The following is a 19,027-nucleotide window of genomic DNA, read 5'->3' as shown; positions in this document are numbered from 1 at the left end:
TCGCCAAAGAATTGATGCTTTTGAATTATGGTGCTGGAGGAGACTCTTGAGAGTCCCATGGACTGCAAGAAGATCAAACCTCTCCATTCTTAAGGAAATCAGCCCTGAGTGCTCACTGGAAGGACAGATCCTGAAGCTGAGGCTCCAGTACTTTGGCCACCTCATGAGAAGAGAAGACTCCCTGGAAAAGACCCTGATGTTGGGAAAGATGGAGGGCGCAATGAGAAGGGGATGACAGAGAACGAGATGGTGGGACAGTGTTCTCGAAGCTACCAGCATGAGTTTGACCAAACTGCAGGAGGCAGTGGAAGACAGGAGTGCCTGGCGTGCTCCGGTCCAGGGGGTTGTGAAGAGTCGGACACGACTAAACGACTCAACAACAACAACAAAGGGGAGTTGGATGGCCATGTGTCAGAGATTCTTTAGCTGTGATTCCTGCATTGCGGAGAGTTGGCCTAGATGATCCTTGGGCAGTGGCATCACAATGGGGGGATGGACGCCCTGGGTGCCATGTCTGGGGGGGGGGGTGACAAGAAGGCACCCCGTGGGGACTCATAGCGGCGCGAGCAGCCATCACGCTGCCGCAGCCGCATGTAGAGGATCCTCAATTCATGGCTGCAGCCATGAGCTGAAGATCCCAGCGCCGGCGGCAAGGCACTATGTACAGTGCATGTGCGTCATCGCACGCATGTGCTGTACATAACAATGCTGCACATGTGCTGTACATAGCGGTTTGTCTGTGGCGCTGCTGCAGCACCCTATGGATGGCGGTGGGATCCCTCCATTGTCGCTACAGCTGCAAAAGGAGGATCCTACGTTTGCGGCTGCAGTTGCAAGCAGAGGATCCTGGCACCATACGTACAGAGCTGGAGCGGTGCTGCCGGCAAACCGCTATGTATGGTGCATGTTCGGCGGCACTGCATACAGTGCATGCACTGTACGTAGCGACGCCACACATGCACCCTACATAGTGGTTTGCCGCCCCGGGTGTCTTGACACCTTCATTCGCCCCCACCCTCGGTGTCCCTTCCAACTCTATTCTATGATTCTGTGTTTCCCAGCTCCTGTTATTCAAAGGTAAAGGTAAAGGTACCCCTGCCCGTACGGGCCAGTCATGTCCAACTCTAGGGTTGCGTGCTCATCTCGCTCAAGAGGCCAGGAGCCGTCGCCGTCCGAAGACACTTCCAGGTCACGTGGCCAGCGTGACGAAGCTGCAGCTGGCGAGACAGCACCAGCGCAGCACACGGAAACGCCGTTTACCTTCCCGCTATAAAGCGGTACCTATTTATCTACTTGCACTTAGGGGTGCTTTCGAACTGCTAGGTGGGCAGAAGCTGGGACCGAAAGACGGGAGTTCACCCTGCCATGGGGATTCGAACTGCTGACCTTACGATCAGCAAGTCCTAGGCACTGAGGTTTTACCCACAGCGCCACCCGCGTCCCTCCTGTTATTCAGAGATTTACTAAATAGTTGCATGTGTGCAAGGATTACTGCTTGCACAGGGAGGCATTCCCCACTCTCCTCTCCCCAACACATGCCCTGTGCCACCTCCAGATCTGCTCCAGAGAGTTGGGGGTGGAGGAACCCAGAACAGATTCAGGGGTCACATGAGGGGAGGAGATGGGGAGCACGCAGAAGGAGAAATTCTTGCACCGATGGAACTAGTGACTTAGCACTAAATTGAACACAACTCTCTGATCCCGAAGGCAACCTAGAGGCATCATGACTAGTAGCCACCAATAGCCTCTATGGGTTTGTCTAACCCCCCTCTAAAGCCATCCAAGCCAGTGGCTATCTGGGCATCTTTTGCTGTGTGAAGAAGTCCTTAGCTATGTGCCGTGAGAAGATGTTCTTCCTTTTGTGCCTCCCTCCTTTTCTGCGCAGCACGGGAGGAGAGCAGAGCATTCAGAAGCAGGCTCTGCCGCCCACAATCTCTACTGGCACAGTGCAACATACCCACCAACTCACTCCGCATTATGCACAGTTTCTGCTTCCTCTGCCCCTTGGCTTCTTCCAAGGCTGTCTCCTAATTAGTGCCATTTTCACCCTTCTCGGCAGGAAGTTTCCCTGGAACTTATTTGTCTAAACGATGTGAAGTTTATGAACATCAGAAAAACCTCACATCCTACCCCTGATCTTTTCTAGATCCGGTGTTTCTTGCCCCTTGGAGACAACTGCTTATGAGGGATCCAATTCCCTTCTGCTTGGGTGACAAAGCCCTGAAGGCTCCAAGTGTAATATGGAAAGAGGAGAAAAAAATATTCATTGTAGCAGATGCACCTGCAGAAACGCAGCTTCATTTCTGGGTTCGAATATAGTTAGGTTTCTTTTTGACACATGCTATGATCTATTTCTCATTCTGAGCCTGCAGCTCCCTGAAGGCTGTCATCTCTGTTGCTGCTTACCTCCCCACTTCTTCGGATCCAGGGGTCAGCGCTGTCTGGGTGAGAGAAAGCGCTGTAGTCCTCAATCCACCCTCCTGGGATTAAAAGCCAGTGAATTCAACAGGACTTACTTCTGAGTTCACCTGGTTAAGATTAAAACCTCATCCTGCACCCATAAACCTGGGAGCAGGAGCGGTTCCCTTCGACTCCATTGATAACTGCCTTTTTGTGGGTGGGTGCTGACATTTTAGCAACATACGGATCCACACCTGGAGAATGAGTTTGCTATTACTATATAGGCTGTGCCACAAAGTGTACTGCAGGTAAACAGTGCCATAAGCTGAATTCATTATGCAAATGACATGCAATCATGCAAATATTAATTATCTGAGGATGTCCACAGACTTCATTTGGCAGATGCAGGAGCGGTTTATTTGTGCTTTCTCTAGGCCTCTAATTGCAAAATAACACTGAAGTGCTGCTCAAATAAATTACCTTTTGGAGGGTGGGAGTGGGGGTGGCAAAAGGAATACCAAGCCTCTGTCTTGTGATGACTGGGACATTATCTTTCTGGACAACAACTGCTCTCACCACATATCAGCCCTCCAGTACCAACTACCCCATTATCTTGACATGCAGAACATGATGGAAGGATGGACTTGAAAGGCATGTGCCTGGAGATGGTGAGAGCTCACTTAAAACTGCCTGAGAAACTGCTGAGATGAGCCAAAGCTCAGTGGTAGAGCCATGGCTTTGCATGCAGAAGATCCTGGGTTCAATCTCCAGCTAGGGAACCCTATCCGAAATCTTGAAGAGCTGCTGTCAGTCAGAGTAGGCAGCACTGAGCCAGAGGGAACAACGGACTGACTCAGAATAAGCTTCCTATATTCCTATACGATCTAGACAGCATCTTAAAAAAGCAGAGACATCACCTTGCCAACAAAGGTCTGTAGCATCTTCACTGTGCAACTTCCACCATATACTAAAGACACACCTCTTTAGCCTGGCCTCTGACAGTTAAAGTCCTGTCATTTGTGGGATGCACATCTTTTGCTGATCCTAGATGGCTTTGCTGTGTTTGGAATGCTTACACTGTTTTACTTGTTCCTTACAACTGTATACAGGACTGTTGGAACTCACTCGGACACCTTGGGGTAAATAGTGGTCAAGAAATCTTATAAAGGAAACAAAAATAATCAATTCTCTTGCTTGGCTGCACGGAGAGGTTTGCATTCAGTTGCAGAAACAGCTGGATTTTGCATGTCTGGGATGTACTTGTTCCTCTGCCTCCAATTGCCTTTGGCTCCACCCACCATCACCTTGCCGACAAAGGTCTGTATAGTTAAAGCTATGGTTTTCCCAGTAGTGATGTATGGAAGTGAGAGCTGGACCATAAAGAAGGCTGATCGCTGAAGAATTGATGCTTTTGAATTATGGTGCTGGAGGAGACTCTTGTGAGTCCCACGGACTGCAAGAAGATCAAACCTATCCATTCTGAAGGAAATCAGCCCTGAGTGCTCACTGGAAGGACAGATCCTGAAGCTGAAGCTCCAATACTTTGGCCACCTCATGAGAAGAGAAGGCTCCCTGGAAAAGACCCTGATGTTGGGAAAGATGGAGGGCACAAGGAGAAGGGGACGACAGAGGACGAGATGGTTGGATAGTGTTCTTGAAGCTACCAGCATGAGTTTGACTAAACTGTGGGAGGCAGTGGAAGACAGAAGTGCCTGGTGTGCTCTGGTCCATGGGGTCACAAAGAGTCGGACACAACTAAACGACTAAACAACAACAACAATTCCTATACGATCATAGAATTGTAGTTGCAATGGACCCCGAGGTTTATTTAGCCCAACCCCCTGCAATGAAGGAATCACAGCTAAGAGATCCCTGGCAGATGCTCACCCAACCTCTGTTTAAAAACCTCCAATGAAGAAGAGTTCAGCACCTTCCGAGGGAGTCCATTCCACTGTCAAGCAGCTCTTACTGTCAGAAAGTCCTTCATCATGTTGAGTCAGAATCTCCTTTCTTGTAACTTGAAGCCATTGATTTGGATTCTACCCACCGGAGCAGTAGAAAACAAGCTTGCTCCATCATCATGTTGCAACCACACCTTAGCTAGCTTCTACCTGTACGTGACAAATATATGTGACCCTCCCAGGAAAGTTTAAGTTTCTTTTGAAGTGTTGCAGCATCCTGGTTAACTTTATTTTCACCCCCAAGCTAGTAATGTGTGTGTGACCCTAAGTGTGTGTGTGCCCCCTCAATATTCCCTTGTGCATGTGCACACAAAGGCAGGACACACAGACTCACTTCTCTGCTGAGTTGTCACCCCTTTCCTACTCATCAAGTGACTGCTCTGAAGGGAGGAACAATCCTGAACCCTGGGTTATGTACAACAGTCGACATACGCCTACAGGTTCCGGATTGCATTGTGATGCGTAATTGCCATAAGCTGCTTTGGAGGCCAATCTTGGTTGAATCACAGGGCACAATAAAGGCATGAATAACTGGCTAAACAATCATAGTGTTAATTTCAACAGGGCCAGCACCGTCAGTACATTAGCTGGTTTCAAATGTGTGGGGGTAGCAAGATCAGGGAGACAAAATCCTATGGAGTTCACAAGGACAAAGTGCTTGGCATCAAAGGAGGGAGATGCTGGTGTGGCTTTTTGTTAGGCAGAACGCTAACCAGATCATTTGTAAGAAATCCACATCTCAGTTAAAAACACATGCAAATTCTCAGGACAACCAGCAATGGCTCGTGAATATGGCCACTTCAATCATTCGCTGTCCATGGTGCTGAATGGAAGAGAACAATTGAAGGGTGTTTTGTTTTTTTAAAAGAAGACAACAGGATGGCAATGCGGTTGAGGCACTGGTTCCCATGGTGTATCCATTTATTTCTATTTATCTTTTGTCATCTTGGGTCAAACAGATTTTGCAAGTGCTGCAAAACCCTGCAAACCCAGCAAATGTAGACAACAGCAGTGGGCACTCTTTAGGAACTATATCTGTCATATTAGCTTAAACTTTCTGAAAGGAGAACCAACAGCCCAATAACGACTGTTGCCTTCAGGTCTGTGCAAATTTAATTTCTGTCAGCACAGCGTGGAATCTAACGTAAGGTTACAAAAGTGGTGCTTTTGAGAATCTCAGCAGCCAGCAGGTAAAAAGGGAAGATCAATGCAATGACTGAAATGCCTCTGTCACATGTGCAGATCACCTCTTGATACAGCATGCCATGAAGGGTGAGCAGGTGCCAACTAAGGATGTTTCTAAAATTTACCTCTGTCAAATTTCTTCTTGGATTTTGGAGTTTCAAGTACGCCAGTCTCCTTACTGAAATTGAATTTTGTTCGATTTTCATTTCAAAGCACACAAGCATGCAGTTTGTTGCACGGAATCAGAGAGCTGGAAGAGACCTCAAAGTCTGTCTAGTTAACCCCTTGACAAAATCTGTCGCTACATCACCCTACCTAAGTGGCCTTTCAGCCTCTGTTTAGAATCCTTAAACATAAAGAGAGCTCACTACCTTCTGACATGGTCTATTCCACTACCCATCAACTCATATAATCAGGAACTTATTCCTACTTAATGTTTAGTGAAAATCCCTTTTCTTGTAATTTCAGTTCCTTCAATTAATGTGTGTGTGTGTGTGTGTGTGTGTGAATGCTACCTTACTGATGTATATGTGGACAAATTCTGTGAACAGTGACTAGTGATCACAAGTTTTAGATGCTATCTCTAGGATCAGAGCCAGAATGCCTCTGAATAATGATTGCCGAGGATCAACAGCAAGAGAGTGCTATTGCCTTCATCTCTCCCTTATGGGCCAACATCTGGTTGGCCACTGGGAAGCAGGATTCTGCACTAGATAAGCTTTTGGTTCGATGCAGCAAGGCTCTTATGTTCAGCAGAGCTACAGTAGTGCAATTGCTTTGCATGCAGAGGGTCCCTGGGAGGATGAGGCTGATCAGGATAGCAACTTTATTGTTGTTGTTATATTGGATTTTTTTAAGCCTCCCGCCACCCAGCATGGGCTACAAGAATAAGGAAATGCTATATGAGCACAAATGTCTGCTTGTGTCACTGTCATCTCTGCTCCTGGGATAGAAATGGTGAGACCAATCAGAGAGCACTGGGTGTCTCAAATGTGCTGCCTCTCTAAATGAGGCACCCTCCTGCATGGTGTTAGTGAGGATATGTGTGACCCCCTATCCAATTTGCTGGCTCCGAGAATTATAGAATCATAGAGTTGGAAGGGAGAATGAAGTTAATCTAGTCCAACCCCCTGCAATGCAAGGATCATTTGCCCAAGTGCCAGGAGCAGCACTGAGGTTTTTGGTGCAGATCTCATCCAGTTTTGGAAAGTGTTGGGGTAGGGATGATGTAGATTCTAAAAAAAACTTCCAATGCCTTTACAGTATGTATGTATGTATGTATGTATGTATGTATGTATGTATGTATGTATTATATTTAAATTCCACCTTTCTTCGGACACATTGAACCCAGACAGGCACATACCTGGTTTCTTATCCAAACCCACACCTACTTAGCTTCAGCAAGAGGGTAACCCATATGGCTTCAAACCATATGCTGGGACCCCTCACCTTGACCATATATTTTGGTTGCTTTCCTCCCATGAATCTGCACTGACATATCGTGAGGTCTTTTACTGCCTCACATCGTGCTAGGGACCACAAAGAAAGCAAGCTAAAGAGGAACACTCTACCATCAAAACAGTGCAAATAGTCACAATTTATTCTGAAAACTGACTTTGATTTGCTTCACACAGGTCTTAATAGTCACTTTTGCTAAAGAAATAGACTGGAGTGCTTGCTCAGTCAGAGATTTTTTTAAAAAATCAGTGGATATTCTCCATATTCTTCACGAATTTTTAAGGCAATTATTTTTCATTCTCACCCCAGAAAAGGCAGAGTAATTAGTGAGGTGCCATCAGAGAACAGAAAGGGATTTGCAAAACTCTTTTGATCGAATGCTTCAGGTACAGGCATCTGAACTATGAATCCTGCCATTCTCTGCCAAGTTGCAGGAATATACAGAATCCAAGTCCATCCTGTTAAGATTGAGACAAGGCCCAATTTCCTTCCCAAATGAGAAGGCAATTAAAGGTGTCAACAGAAGGGACAAATTGTATGAAAGAGCTTTCTTTGGCAAGCCAGAATGACTGTTTTCACACATATTATCTGTCACTGTCTGTGATAAAGGAGCTTTTACAGGTTTCCGCAAGGTTGCTAAAGGGGCAGAGAAGCAGTGGATGGAGAAAGTGGATAAAGAAAGGTTTTTCTTCCTCTCTCATTACACTACGACTTGTGGGCATCAAGTGAAGCTGAATTTTGCAGGATTCAGGCCACACAAGAGAAAGTACTTCCTCACACAGCTCATAACTGAACTGTGGAATTTCCTCTCCACTATCAGAAGCATCATTTCTCTGACGGCCAGTTACGGGGAGTCACAATTGGGGGAAACTCTGTTGCACTCAGGTCATACTTTCAGGCTCCCCAAAGTTGACCGCCATAAAAACAGGATGCTATACTAGATGGCCACCTCATGAGAAGAGAAGACTCCCTACAAAAGACCCTGATGTTGGGAAAGATTGAGGGCACAAGGAGAAGGGGACGACAAATCAAAGCCACACCCAACAGGGGCAGCAAGTTTCTCAGCTGGACCACACTCAATAGCTATTTAACAAGGAACCGTTTGGCTCCTTGCATAGACTGATCTCTGTCGTAATAAAAGCTGCAGTCCCCTTTCTGGCCACAGGCAGAGGTGGCATTGCTGAGATAAATCAGCATCAGGAATGGCCTCACTGGCAGGACAGCTTGGAGCCAGCATGACTAATAATACCCCCTTTGGAAAGGAGGTGGTAGACAATTTTTGGCAAGTCATAGCAACAAGCTTGGGAGTGTGAGGACTTTCAGAAAATAGAAGCTGGGTGATTGTTTTACAACAGGGCTAAAAAGACTCATGAAAGGTGAAGCGAGATGAGACAATGAATTGCCTGCCTCTGTGTTACAACAACTATCAGCCACGCAACAGGGGGAAGGGGACGAATTTTAATCGGCACCACAATGCAGGGGGCACATGCGGTTGCTAGTGTGGACAAACAGGAGTGTAAAGTAGGGGAGGGGTGGACAATTTCATTAGAAAAAGGGTGCTGGGAAAATGGTTAAACCTTCTTCCCTTTCCACCATTTCCCTAAGAAGCAGCCATTAAAGCTGAACTATTTCCATATCCATAAGAAGAGTATTGTTATAGGCTGCCGCCAACCCAGTCCTTGCAAAGCCGTGCACACCATTCCAGGGGTCTTGGCCCAGGGTCTGTGCTCCTTTGCAGAATTGAAGATGCAGCAGAGGCTGTTGTAGCTTTAAGAAATATCATTTATTGACATAAAGGTAAAGGTAAAGGGACCCCTGACCATTAGGTCCAGTCATGACCGACTCTGGGGTTGCGGCACTCATCTCGCTTTATTGGCCAAGGGAGCCAGCCTACAGCTTCCGGGTCATGTGGCCAGCATGACTAAGCCGCTTCTGGCAAACCAGAGCAGTGCACGGAAATGCCGTTTTACCTTCCCGCCAGAGCGGTACCAATTTATCTACTTGCACTTTGACGTGCTTTCGAACTGCTAGGTTGGCAGTTGACATATTTAGAGCTAAATATAGATGGAAGGAATCCAGCTCTTACAGCATGGTCACCCTAAGAGGGGCTTGTTCACCACAGCAGTGCAGCATTGGGGTGCAAGGCATTTATCCCAGCCTGCCTTCAGCCAGCCTGCCCAAGATGGATCTCTCTTTGTTCTTCCTACTCCTTCTTCCCAGCACACCTTGCTAATGGCTCTTTTCCCCTGTCACCTCACACCCACTTATCCTGGCAACCTTCCAAATCCCCAGTCTCCATTCATACATCAGGGCAGGGAGGAAGGACAGTTCTCTAGCATTGCCAATGGCTCTCAATGGTCCTATGTTGTTTCTCAGTGGCCCTAGCTTGGCCAGGTCATTCTGCATATTTTGTATTTCCTCTGCAGCTTGTATAGTCCCTTCATCTCCCAAATAATCAAAATCCTACCAGCTATTAATTTCTAGGATTTAGGGGGTCCCACCACCTAACCTATAACAATATCAATATAAATGAAATAAGAGAGTGCAAACAAGCATAATAATGTAAAATCCCAGCTAACGTAAAACACACTATTAATACAACCATTTCCTAAACCTCCATTCTATCCAACCATGACAATCATTCACTATCTCCCCCCTTTTCTATCTGCCAATCACACACACAGCAATGTAACAAGAAAGGATCATAGCCAAGCATTAAAATGATAAAAACAAAAGTTTTGAAGGGGCAGGAGATCTGGGGACCCCCTTGCAAAGGACCCTCTGGCTACCCTCTAGCATTGCCCCATCTCTGGATCCATCTCTTGAGGGCAAAACGGATTTGTGCCCCATCTTATTTTCTCTTCCACGAGAAAGGAGGCCACCGCTCTCCTTGTGCGGCAGTGAGCGCAAAGAGAGATCAGAACTGCCCCCTTCACCCTGGCTCTCACTAATTGGCTCTCACAGATGTGTCTAGCTTACTTAAAGAGCCTTAAACAACAGCAGCCATCACCACCAGAAAACCCCCAATTATTTAAGACATCGGGAGACTATGCCCATTTGACAGGTTTGCAAAACAGGTCATTAGGACAGCTTCCCCCGGTTTCTAGAGCCACGCAAATGACCATTACCTGCCCAAGACATAGTCATAAACATTTCAGCTGAGCTGCTAATGAGATGTGGAGCTGGTTTCGTTCTGTCCCTGTTTGCTATTGCTGCTCTCTGCTCCCTCTGTGCACACGCAAAACAACTTTCTTCCCTTTTTTTGCCAAAAATTAGCAAGGCACAAATCCCACATATTCATTGCAAGGTTAAACTCTCAACTGAAAGGTGTTTTGTTGATGTTAGGGATGGGGGCATAAATTCACGGGGCTTGCATTTTCAGGTGAACTTAACTTCTTCTGCACTTCTGAAACCAATCCACAAACTGAAATGAAGCGATTCTTCGAAATGAACACACCTCTGGGTGCAGTTCTCTCACCACTGTGCCTAGGATGTGCTCCTGGAGGGCAGGCCCTGACTGACTCCAGCTACAAAAGCTGAGGCTGCAGAAGAGACCGGAGACCATCTTGGCTGTGAGTTCTGGAGGACCAGCTCCCTGGCTTGCAGGGCATTTCCACCTGGCCTGGGAGGGCAGGGTCCTGACTGACTCCAGATACAAAAGCTGAGGCTGCAGAAGAGACTGGAGACCATCTTGGCTGTGAGTTCTGGAGGACCAGCTCCCTGGCTTGCAGGGCATTTCCACCTGGCCTGGGAGGGCAGGGTCCTGACTGACTCCAGCTACGAAAGATGAGGTTGCTGAACAGACTCTTGGGCTGGGGTGCTGTTGCTGCTGTTGGGGTTTTTTATATTGTTATTTTAGATCTTGTGACTTATGTCTGAGTCCTGCATTGCAGGGAGTTGGACTAAACCTTTGGGTCCTTTCCAACTCTATGATTCTATGCAGAAATTGTTCCATTTCGTTGCATATTTTTTAAATGTCTTATTTATTGTTTATGACAATTTTTATGTTGTAGCCATGTATTTTTTAAAATGTTGTAAGCCTCCTGGAGCGTGGTTTGAAGGCAGCATAAAAATAAAGTTATGCATGCATGCATATATGTATTAATGTACACAGGCCACATACTAGATCCGGGCTAGCCAATGGGATGCCCTCCAGATGGTGGTGAGTGCAAGTCCCATGAGCCTCAGCCAGCACGGCCAAAGGTTCAGCATCATAGGAATTGTAGTCACCAACATCTGGAGGAAATCACATTTGCTAGCCCTGTACTGGATGATGACCTACATTTTCAAGGTCCAAGAAATAAAAGACAAATCCATCAGAAATGTAACCAAAGAACCCAACGGAGCCCCCTTGCATTTGTGTGTTTGTGTGTCCCCCCCTTCTCCTCCACTTTCCCCTTAAATATACATTAAGCAAATCCATTTTCCAAATCAGTGGCAGATTTATAAAGCCACCCAGATTAAGATACAGAGAAAGGCGTCTTTAATCAGATATTCCCAGCGTGGTAGCTGTAAATGTAACTGTTTTACACACACACACACACACACACACACACACACACTGCATACATTAGAGAGTGCCAGTTTGTGTGCAAACAGTGGGGCTGAGAACAAGCCAAAGGTTCAATAGGAGGGTTGATAAACACTTAGGACTGATTTAACAGGGAGGGGCAAGATCTCAACCAGGGCCGTCTTACCCATAGGCACTAGGGGTGCGGGGCACTCAGGCGCCAGGCTCTCAGGGGCGCCAGGCCAAGAGTCCGGGGCCCAAGAGTTGAGTTCAGGGAAGTGCCCGTCCGTCAGCTGGAGCACCACAGCGGGTTCTTCTGCTGTGGGAGGCTCTGCGTGTTTGGGGGTGACCAAGCCAGTGAGATGCTGAGGTGGCTGGCTGGTTCCGCTCTCCTGCATGCCTGGGACTGGGCAACTGGGAGGCGCCGGGCGGATCTTTGCACTCTGGCACTGCATATGCTTAAGGCAGAGACAACCCTGATCTCAATGGCACAGCACCTGATTTGCATGCAAAATGTCTCAGGCTGAGTCCAAAAGGATCACAGGGAAAGACCCTTCTCTGTCTTAGTCCTTGGAGAGCTGCCTGCTGTCAGTCACAGTAGACAACCCGGGGCTAGACGAATCAACAGTTTGACCCGGTATAAAGCAGCTCCATCTGTTCCCATGGTTACCACCACAACCAAACTGCTCCAGCTTGGCTGGCACCAAGCATAACATTCAAAAATTTCTTGTCCATTGCCTTTCAGTCAAATTTATTGTATTTGGGTCCCACCTTTGCTCGAAGAAGCTCAGGTGACCTATCACGGAGTTCTTTTGAGACACCAAATTACCTGAGGTTTAAAGCAGCAGCAACAGCTGTTGTTGTTGTTATTTCTCTGCCCTGCACCCTAAGGTCCCAAGATAAGTCGCAGCCATTTAAAATACAAAATTAGAAACAGTTTAAAGCAACAAAATATCACAAAAATAGGATGAGTCCTAAAAATATGCATCTCAGGTGTCAAAGGCCAAAAACTGTATAATAGAGGTGCCAGGTGCATCTCCATGGACAGGGAGTTCCATAACTGAGGGGCTGCCACAGACAAGACCCTCTCCTGGGCTGCCACCACCCTGACCTTCTGAGGTTGGCAGAACTACCAAGAGGGCCCCTTCTGTTGATCTCAACACCCAAGAGCAGGCATAGGCAAACTTGGCCCTCCAGATGTTTTGGGACTACAACTCCCATCATCCCTGACCACTGGTCCTGTTAGCTAGGGATGATGGGAGTTGTAGTCCCAAAACATCTGGAGGGCCAGGGACTGATGTTAAGAGCAGAAGAAGAGACTTGTTGGTGGATGAATCCTCTCATTGTTCTTATGTTTTATTGTGTGTTATGGATTTTAACCGTGAAGCTATTCTTTACTTTAATATTTTAAAGTATAATAATAATAATAATAATAATAATAATAATAATAATAATAATAATAGAATCTATTCTAATGTTTTAAAGTTGCTTTCGGATCTTTTGTAAAATAACATCAAACAAATATAAGCAGCAGCAATAACGATCTGAGCTCCCTTAAACCACAGGACAATTGTGTCTACAGAAATATAGAATATCAGAACTGCAGGTGGAAGGGACCCTGAGTGTTGACTGATCATACATGACAGATGGCCATCTAACCTCTGCTTATAAAGCTCCAATGAGGAAGACCATTCCACTGTCATACAGCTCTTCCTGTCAGAAAGTTTTTCCTGATACTTAGTCAGAAATTCCTTTATTGTAAATATAATGGGCTTCTGCTGCCCCGGTGCTAAACACCTTTACTGGGGAACAAGTGCTATTTTTGAAGTAGGGGAGAAAAGGGAGCGGGGGAGAGAGACATTTATGACAGGTAATGGAAGAGTGACGGACAGTTGGATAGTGGAAGGGAATGATGGGCTGAGTGACAGGGAGTGACTGGAAAAGAGTGACTGCTGGAGATGGTGGATCAGAGAGGGAGATAACGTGTTGGGCTGAGCAACAGTGGAGAACCTTAGGCCCAGGGGCTAAATGTGGCCCCCCAGAACTCTCCCCAGACAATACCCCAACCAAACACACTTACTGGCCCTGCTTTGTACCCCCCTTGAGTGTTTTTGCATGGTTGGAATCTGTCCTTACACACATTTATTAGTTGCCTGAATGGAGGACAGAGAGAGGTGCACATGAGAATGCAGTGCCATAGTGTGTATTGGCAGTACCCGGGGCAAGGCAGGGATTGTGCACCCAACCTCCTTGCAAGCGTTGCACGGGAGGCAACAGGCAGACTTTGCTGTGCCCCTGCGACAGCCGCTCCTCAAAGGAAGTCACCTGCTGGTCGTTGCATTCGGTCCACAAATGATACATAATTGATTACACACACACACACACATACACTGAATTGTGTTCTGCATTGAAACGAATGGGGAGAAATAAGATAATAACAATGAAACTTAAGTAATTTCCATAACTAAAATTATGCAAGTTATGCAATTTTGCCACAGAGGACATTTGACCAATACAGGGTGGAATGGAAAATGATGCCTTCTTAAATCCCTAGGGAAAGAAGCAGTTGTTTTGTGCTAGAAATGTGTGTGGATTCATTTGTAATGCCGTAACATAAAGCCCTACCTTAATCACGTCTTCATCAGAGGACCTGCACTCCACAGATTCTAGAAGGTCAGTGACGGTTCCATCATCCTCCACTGAGACCACCTTGACAGGGACAGCAACAGTCTTCCCGGTGAGAATGGCAGTGTTCAAGATCTCTGCTTCCTAAAAGACAAGGCACACCATTTTCAGCTGGCTGGAGGAAGGCTCACAACAGTTCCAAATTATTATGCACAGATTCATTTCAGACATTAGTAATTTAGGTCCATTAATTTTGATGTCTCTACTCTGAATAGGAGTAACATTGAATAACAGCCGGAATAATTTTTCTCAGAAAAAAAACCTTCTGGGAAATTTTATCACCTAAAATGAATGTCTGACTATGTTATCATAAGGACTAGAATCCTTTTCTTTGCCTTACAAGGCGACTATGCATTCTGATTAGTGCTAGAAACTACCCATGCATTTGTACTGTCAAAGGGGAGAATAGCCCTGCTTTCTTTTGGTGCAACCTGCCCAATAATTTCTTTTGTATTTAGCAATATCTACTCTAATTTAGGCTAAACACATTTAACTGAGAATAAGTCCTACTAAACACAGTGGGGGTTTTTTGGGAGCATGTACAGAGTGCCCATCCTAATGCCAGCGGACGGTGCCAAAAGACTACAGTTGGAGGCAGCGTGCTTCTGAATACCAGTTGGCAGAAACTGCAGGAGGGGAGAATGTTGTTGAGCTCAAGTTCTGTTTGTGGGTATCTGGTTGGACAGTTTGGGAACTGAGAGTACAAGACTAGATGGGCCATTGTCCAATCCATCACGGTCTTCCTATGTTCTTTTCTTCTTGGAGTTCTCTCTCTCTAATGAACCCACCTGGTCACCAGCATTATTCTTAAGACATTCAAAACAATGGCTGAACTGTACTTGACACATTCAGCACCCCTTAGCTCAGCCTATTTGGATAGCCTCTGAATCACACAATGGAAGCTAAATGATCCTTTCTGCGTTGCACCCTAGTGTAACCCCAAAGTAGTTTCATTGTCTCCACTGAAGTTACTACTGATTTGCACCCTGGGTTAAAAAGAGAGAAATGTCTTTCTTATTCAGAATTCCAAGGCATTGAAAATCAAGGCCCACATGCAGAACAAGCAAATCTTGATTTCATATGGTTCCTATGATTGAAGGTTTGCAACCCATTTGCCCCCGGAGTGACAATTTCTCATGTAAATAGCTTGCACTGCAGGGTTTGAAACATGATATGATTTTACTTGTGGAAGAGAACCTAAGGGCTTGAGAATTAAGTCAGTCAGAAGTTGACTTTTCCTACTTTCTCTTCTGGTGGGGGGGGAATAAGCACCAGTCTTTTTAATCTAATATGAGACAGATAAAAAAACGGGGAGATCTTTGAACATCTTAAAGGAACAGAGTTCCTTTGTCCTGGTTCAAAAGAAAGAAGATAAAGACTCCGAGGCTTCAGACAGGTATGAACCAACGGATGCATTCTCCAACCTTGTTTCTCTCAGGGATCCTGAACCTTTTCCATCAGACGTACACCCCACTGAGTTCAGTGCAACTGACCTCTGAATAAATGTGCAAAGTTCAGCTGCATTATGAAAGCCCCGTCCACACTGCACGGTGGTGATCCTGAGCTGGCCTTGCTACTTCTGCACCCACCCTGCCTTAACACCCCGATTTGTAAAATGGGGCTAACAGTAACTTTACAAAAGGATTAGAAAACTCGTGGATATTAAGGATTTTGAACCCTCTAAAAGTGCTCTGTGGATTCTAAGTTTTCATTTTTATTTATTTATTTTTTATACAGGCAGAACGTTTAGACAAACCAACTTATGTAAAATGATCAAAACATTCCAAAGGTCACATCCATCCATCCATCCATGGATGAACCTTGTGTCTTGTTTATACACCTTGGAAAGAATATATCTAAAAATGACAAGCATATAGGAGCAATTGCAACAGCAGACTTGTGACGCTAACAACAATGTTCTTCAAGCCTTGGAGGGAGTCAGTGACATGATACTAAAATGAAGAAAGTCTGGAGTATTGAGATGACGCTCAGGATAACATGTCTCCCAAAGACAAGTGAACAGAAGGTGGTTTGAGTTCTTCTGGTGAGCAACTTATTAATGAATCAAATTTCATCCATCCATTTATCTGAAGATTTGTCTACAAGCTCAACCTTCCAGACCACACCATATCCTTTTTACTAAGGAGTTAGCCATTACAACTGGGGATTCCACATACAGAAGCTGACGGGACTGGCAGCTGAAGTAGAACTTTACAGTTGTAGGGATAGGTGAATCTATCAGTTTTGGACCTCTTAGTTTCTATCCCACCCCCAGTTTTCAGTTCAGTTCAGTTCATTTCTACAGGAATGTGCTATTATTATTATTATTATTATTATTATTAAAGTGGAACCTTGGGTTGCGGACGTAATCCGTGATGGAGGCATGTCCGCAACCCGCAGCGTTCGCATCCTGAAGTTGCACATCTGTGCAGGCCCCGGGGTGATTTGGCACTTCTGCGCATGTGCGAACGGCAAAACCCAGAAGTAACCCGTTCTGGTACTTCCAGGTTTCCTGCAGCCTGCAACCCGAAAACACGTAAACTGAAGCGGCCATAACATGAGGTATGACTGTATTATTATTATTGAAATGCTCATGAAAATACCAATATTTCAGCATGGATTTATCAAATTTTTTTGCTATGCAGTTTTGACCAACATACACGTCCTTTTTGGTAAGCACTCCCCCACCACATACAATTCATTAGTGTATGCTGTTTTCACTAATAGATACATTTATATGCACACTTTCCTTGTTTGGTTGGAGAAATGCGTCCCAAATTTTGGAGAAGCATGAATTTTGAAGGGTAGCTTTGTCTCATTTTGCATATTGGTCCAAGAAGTGCAAAACTGTCATTTTTCCCATTAAAATGCCAACAAAATTGAATTCCTCCCCAACCCTGAAATAAAGCTCAGTGCTTTAGTGACTGTTGAACTCAAAAACATGAAATATGACTTCCCAGCAACTGGGGGGTTGAGTATTGTTCCTCCTGGATCGGTCTAGCTCAGGGGCAGGCAACCTAAGGCCTGGGGGCCGGATGCGGCCCAGTCGCCTTCTCAATCCAGCCAGCGGACGGTCCGGGAATCAGCGTGTATTTTACATGAGTAGAATGTGTCCTTTTATTTAAAATGCATCTCTGGGTTATTTGTGGGGCCTACCTGGTGTTTTTATAAAAGTAGAATGTGTGCTTTTATTTAAAATGCGTCGCTGGGTTATTTGTGGGGCATAGGAATTTGTTCATTTTTTTTCAAAATATAGCCCACCCACCCCCCGCAAGGTCTGAGGGACAGTGGACCGGCCCACGGCTGAAAAAGGTTGCTGACCCCTGGGCTAGCATCTAGTTTGCAATAGTGTCTTGCAGATTACCTTTTGTCGTCACAGCGGCAAGCATTTTTTAAATAAATAAATGCATTTTTAAAAAATGCTTTTTTCCCCTGCAGGCATAATTGTGGGGGCATTTTTTTAAATAAAAAAACCAACAACATTATTTTATGCTCTCACAGCATCACAGTGTGGGGGCAGATAGGAACCATCAATAATTTTTAAAACATTTAAAACATTAAAACTTTCATTTTTTATTTTTTTAAAAGATGCATTCGTGGGGGAAGAGCTACATGCACCCCCCCCACACACACACTACATGTATGGGATGGACAATCACACTCCCTATTCTAAGACACAGGTGCCCAGACCACGTGACTAAGCTGTAACTTCTTCATTGGGGTCAGTTCTCTCAATTGCCTCTTGCAAACTTTTTATGTGGGTGCTGCCCTGCCCCATTCTTCAAGTTCTCTCCCATTCCCATACATATTGCTTTGGGAAGGGATGAACGGTGGAATTTCCATGTAACTCTCCATCCCAGGCCGTTTCTGGAAGCCGCAGTTCCCAGGGAGCAATATGGCATATGGAGTGATCTACGTGCATATGCCAACAATACGAATGTGGTGGGCGAGTGGGGCCGACTCCAAAGCTTAATGAGAAAGTTCATAATTATTGAGTCAGTTCAGAACTGAGCGCGGGGAATATTGCTGATCACCAATGAAAAAACACAAGTACTCCGCAAACAGCTGTGCATTGATGATTTTAAAGGACAAGGGTGGGAGACATGAGGCTGAGGGGTCCAGTGGGGCCAGACCCCTGACTGACACTCAGAGTTTTTGCCTGGCTGGAATGTCTCCTTGAACTCTTTCTTTCTTGGATGCAGGAAGCTGTGTGTTGAAATTAGCTTACCCTCCAACATGCGCGAAGGGACGCGGGTGGCGCTGTGGGTTAAACCACAGAGCCTAGGACTTGCCGATCAGAAGTCGACGGTTCAAATCCCCGCCACGGGGTGAGCTCCCGTTCCTCGGTCCCTGCTCCTGCCAACCTAGCAGTTCGAAAGTACATCAAAGTGCAAGTAGATAAATAGGGACCGCTCCGGCGGGAAGGTAAACGGCATTTCCGTGCACTGCTCTGGTTCGCCAGAAGCGGCTTAGCCATGCTGGCCACATGACCCGGAAGCTGTATGCTGGCTTCCTTGGCCAATAAAGCGAGATGAGTGCCGCAACCCCAGAGTCGGCCACAACTGGACCTAATGTCAGGGGTCCCTTTACTTTTTTACCAACATGCGCAGGTCAAAAACCAGGATGTGTGTTTTCCGCAATGCACTGCTGGGCGAGTCACATGACCTGTACATGATCACGGCCACAAAAAGGGCTTTTTTTCCTAGGGCGAGATCACAGCGTGAGATTGTGCAAGATCACAGAACCCCAAATGCCTGCTGTGCTCTCGTGTGACAAAACAGGCTGCCCCAGTTTTCCTGGGACAGTTGAGGGGTATGAACTAGCATAT

The 19,027-nt window shown here is 45.9% G+C and overlaps 1 protein-coding gene across 1 annotated transcript in view; it reads right to left on the bottom strand.

Moving 5' to 3' along the window:
• LOC309521518 (transmembrane protein 132D-like) overlaps window positions 1–19,027 on the bottom strand; it is a 446,397-nt gene that overhangs the window by 34,907 nt on the left and 392,463 nt on the right. Inside the window, exon 5 of the mRNA XM_082204115.1 lies at window positions 14,140–14,283. Coding sequence (XP_082060241.1) covers window positions 14,140–14,283 — 144 coding nt within the window. The remainder of the gene's footprint in view (window positions 1–14,139; window positions 14,284–19,027) is intronic.

The sequence above is a fragment of the Podarcis vaucheri genome, assembly GCF_965113315.1.
Source record: "Podarcis vaucheri genome assembly, chromosome: 16".
Classification (NCBI taxonomy): Eukaryota; Metazoa; Chordata; class Lepidosauria; order Squamata; family Lacertidae; genus Podarcis; species Podarcis vaucheri.
Note: the sequence above shows the minus strand (reverse complement) of the source record. Positions and strands in the feature narration are given on the sequence as shown.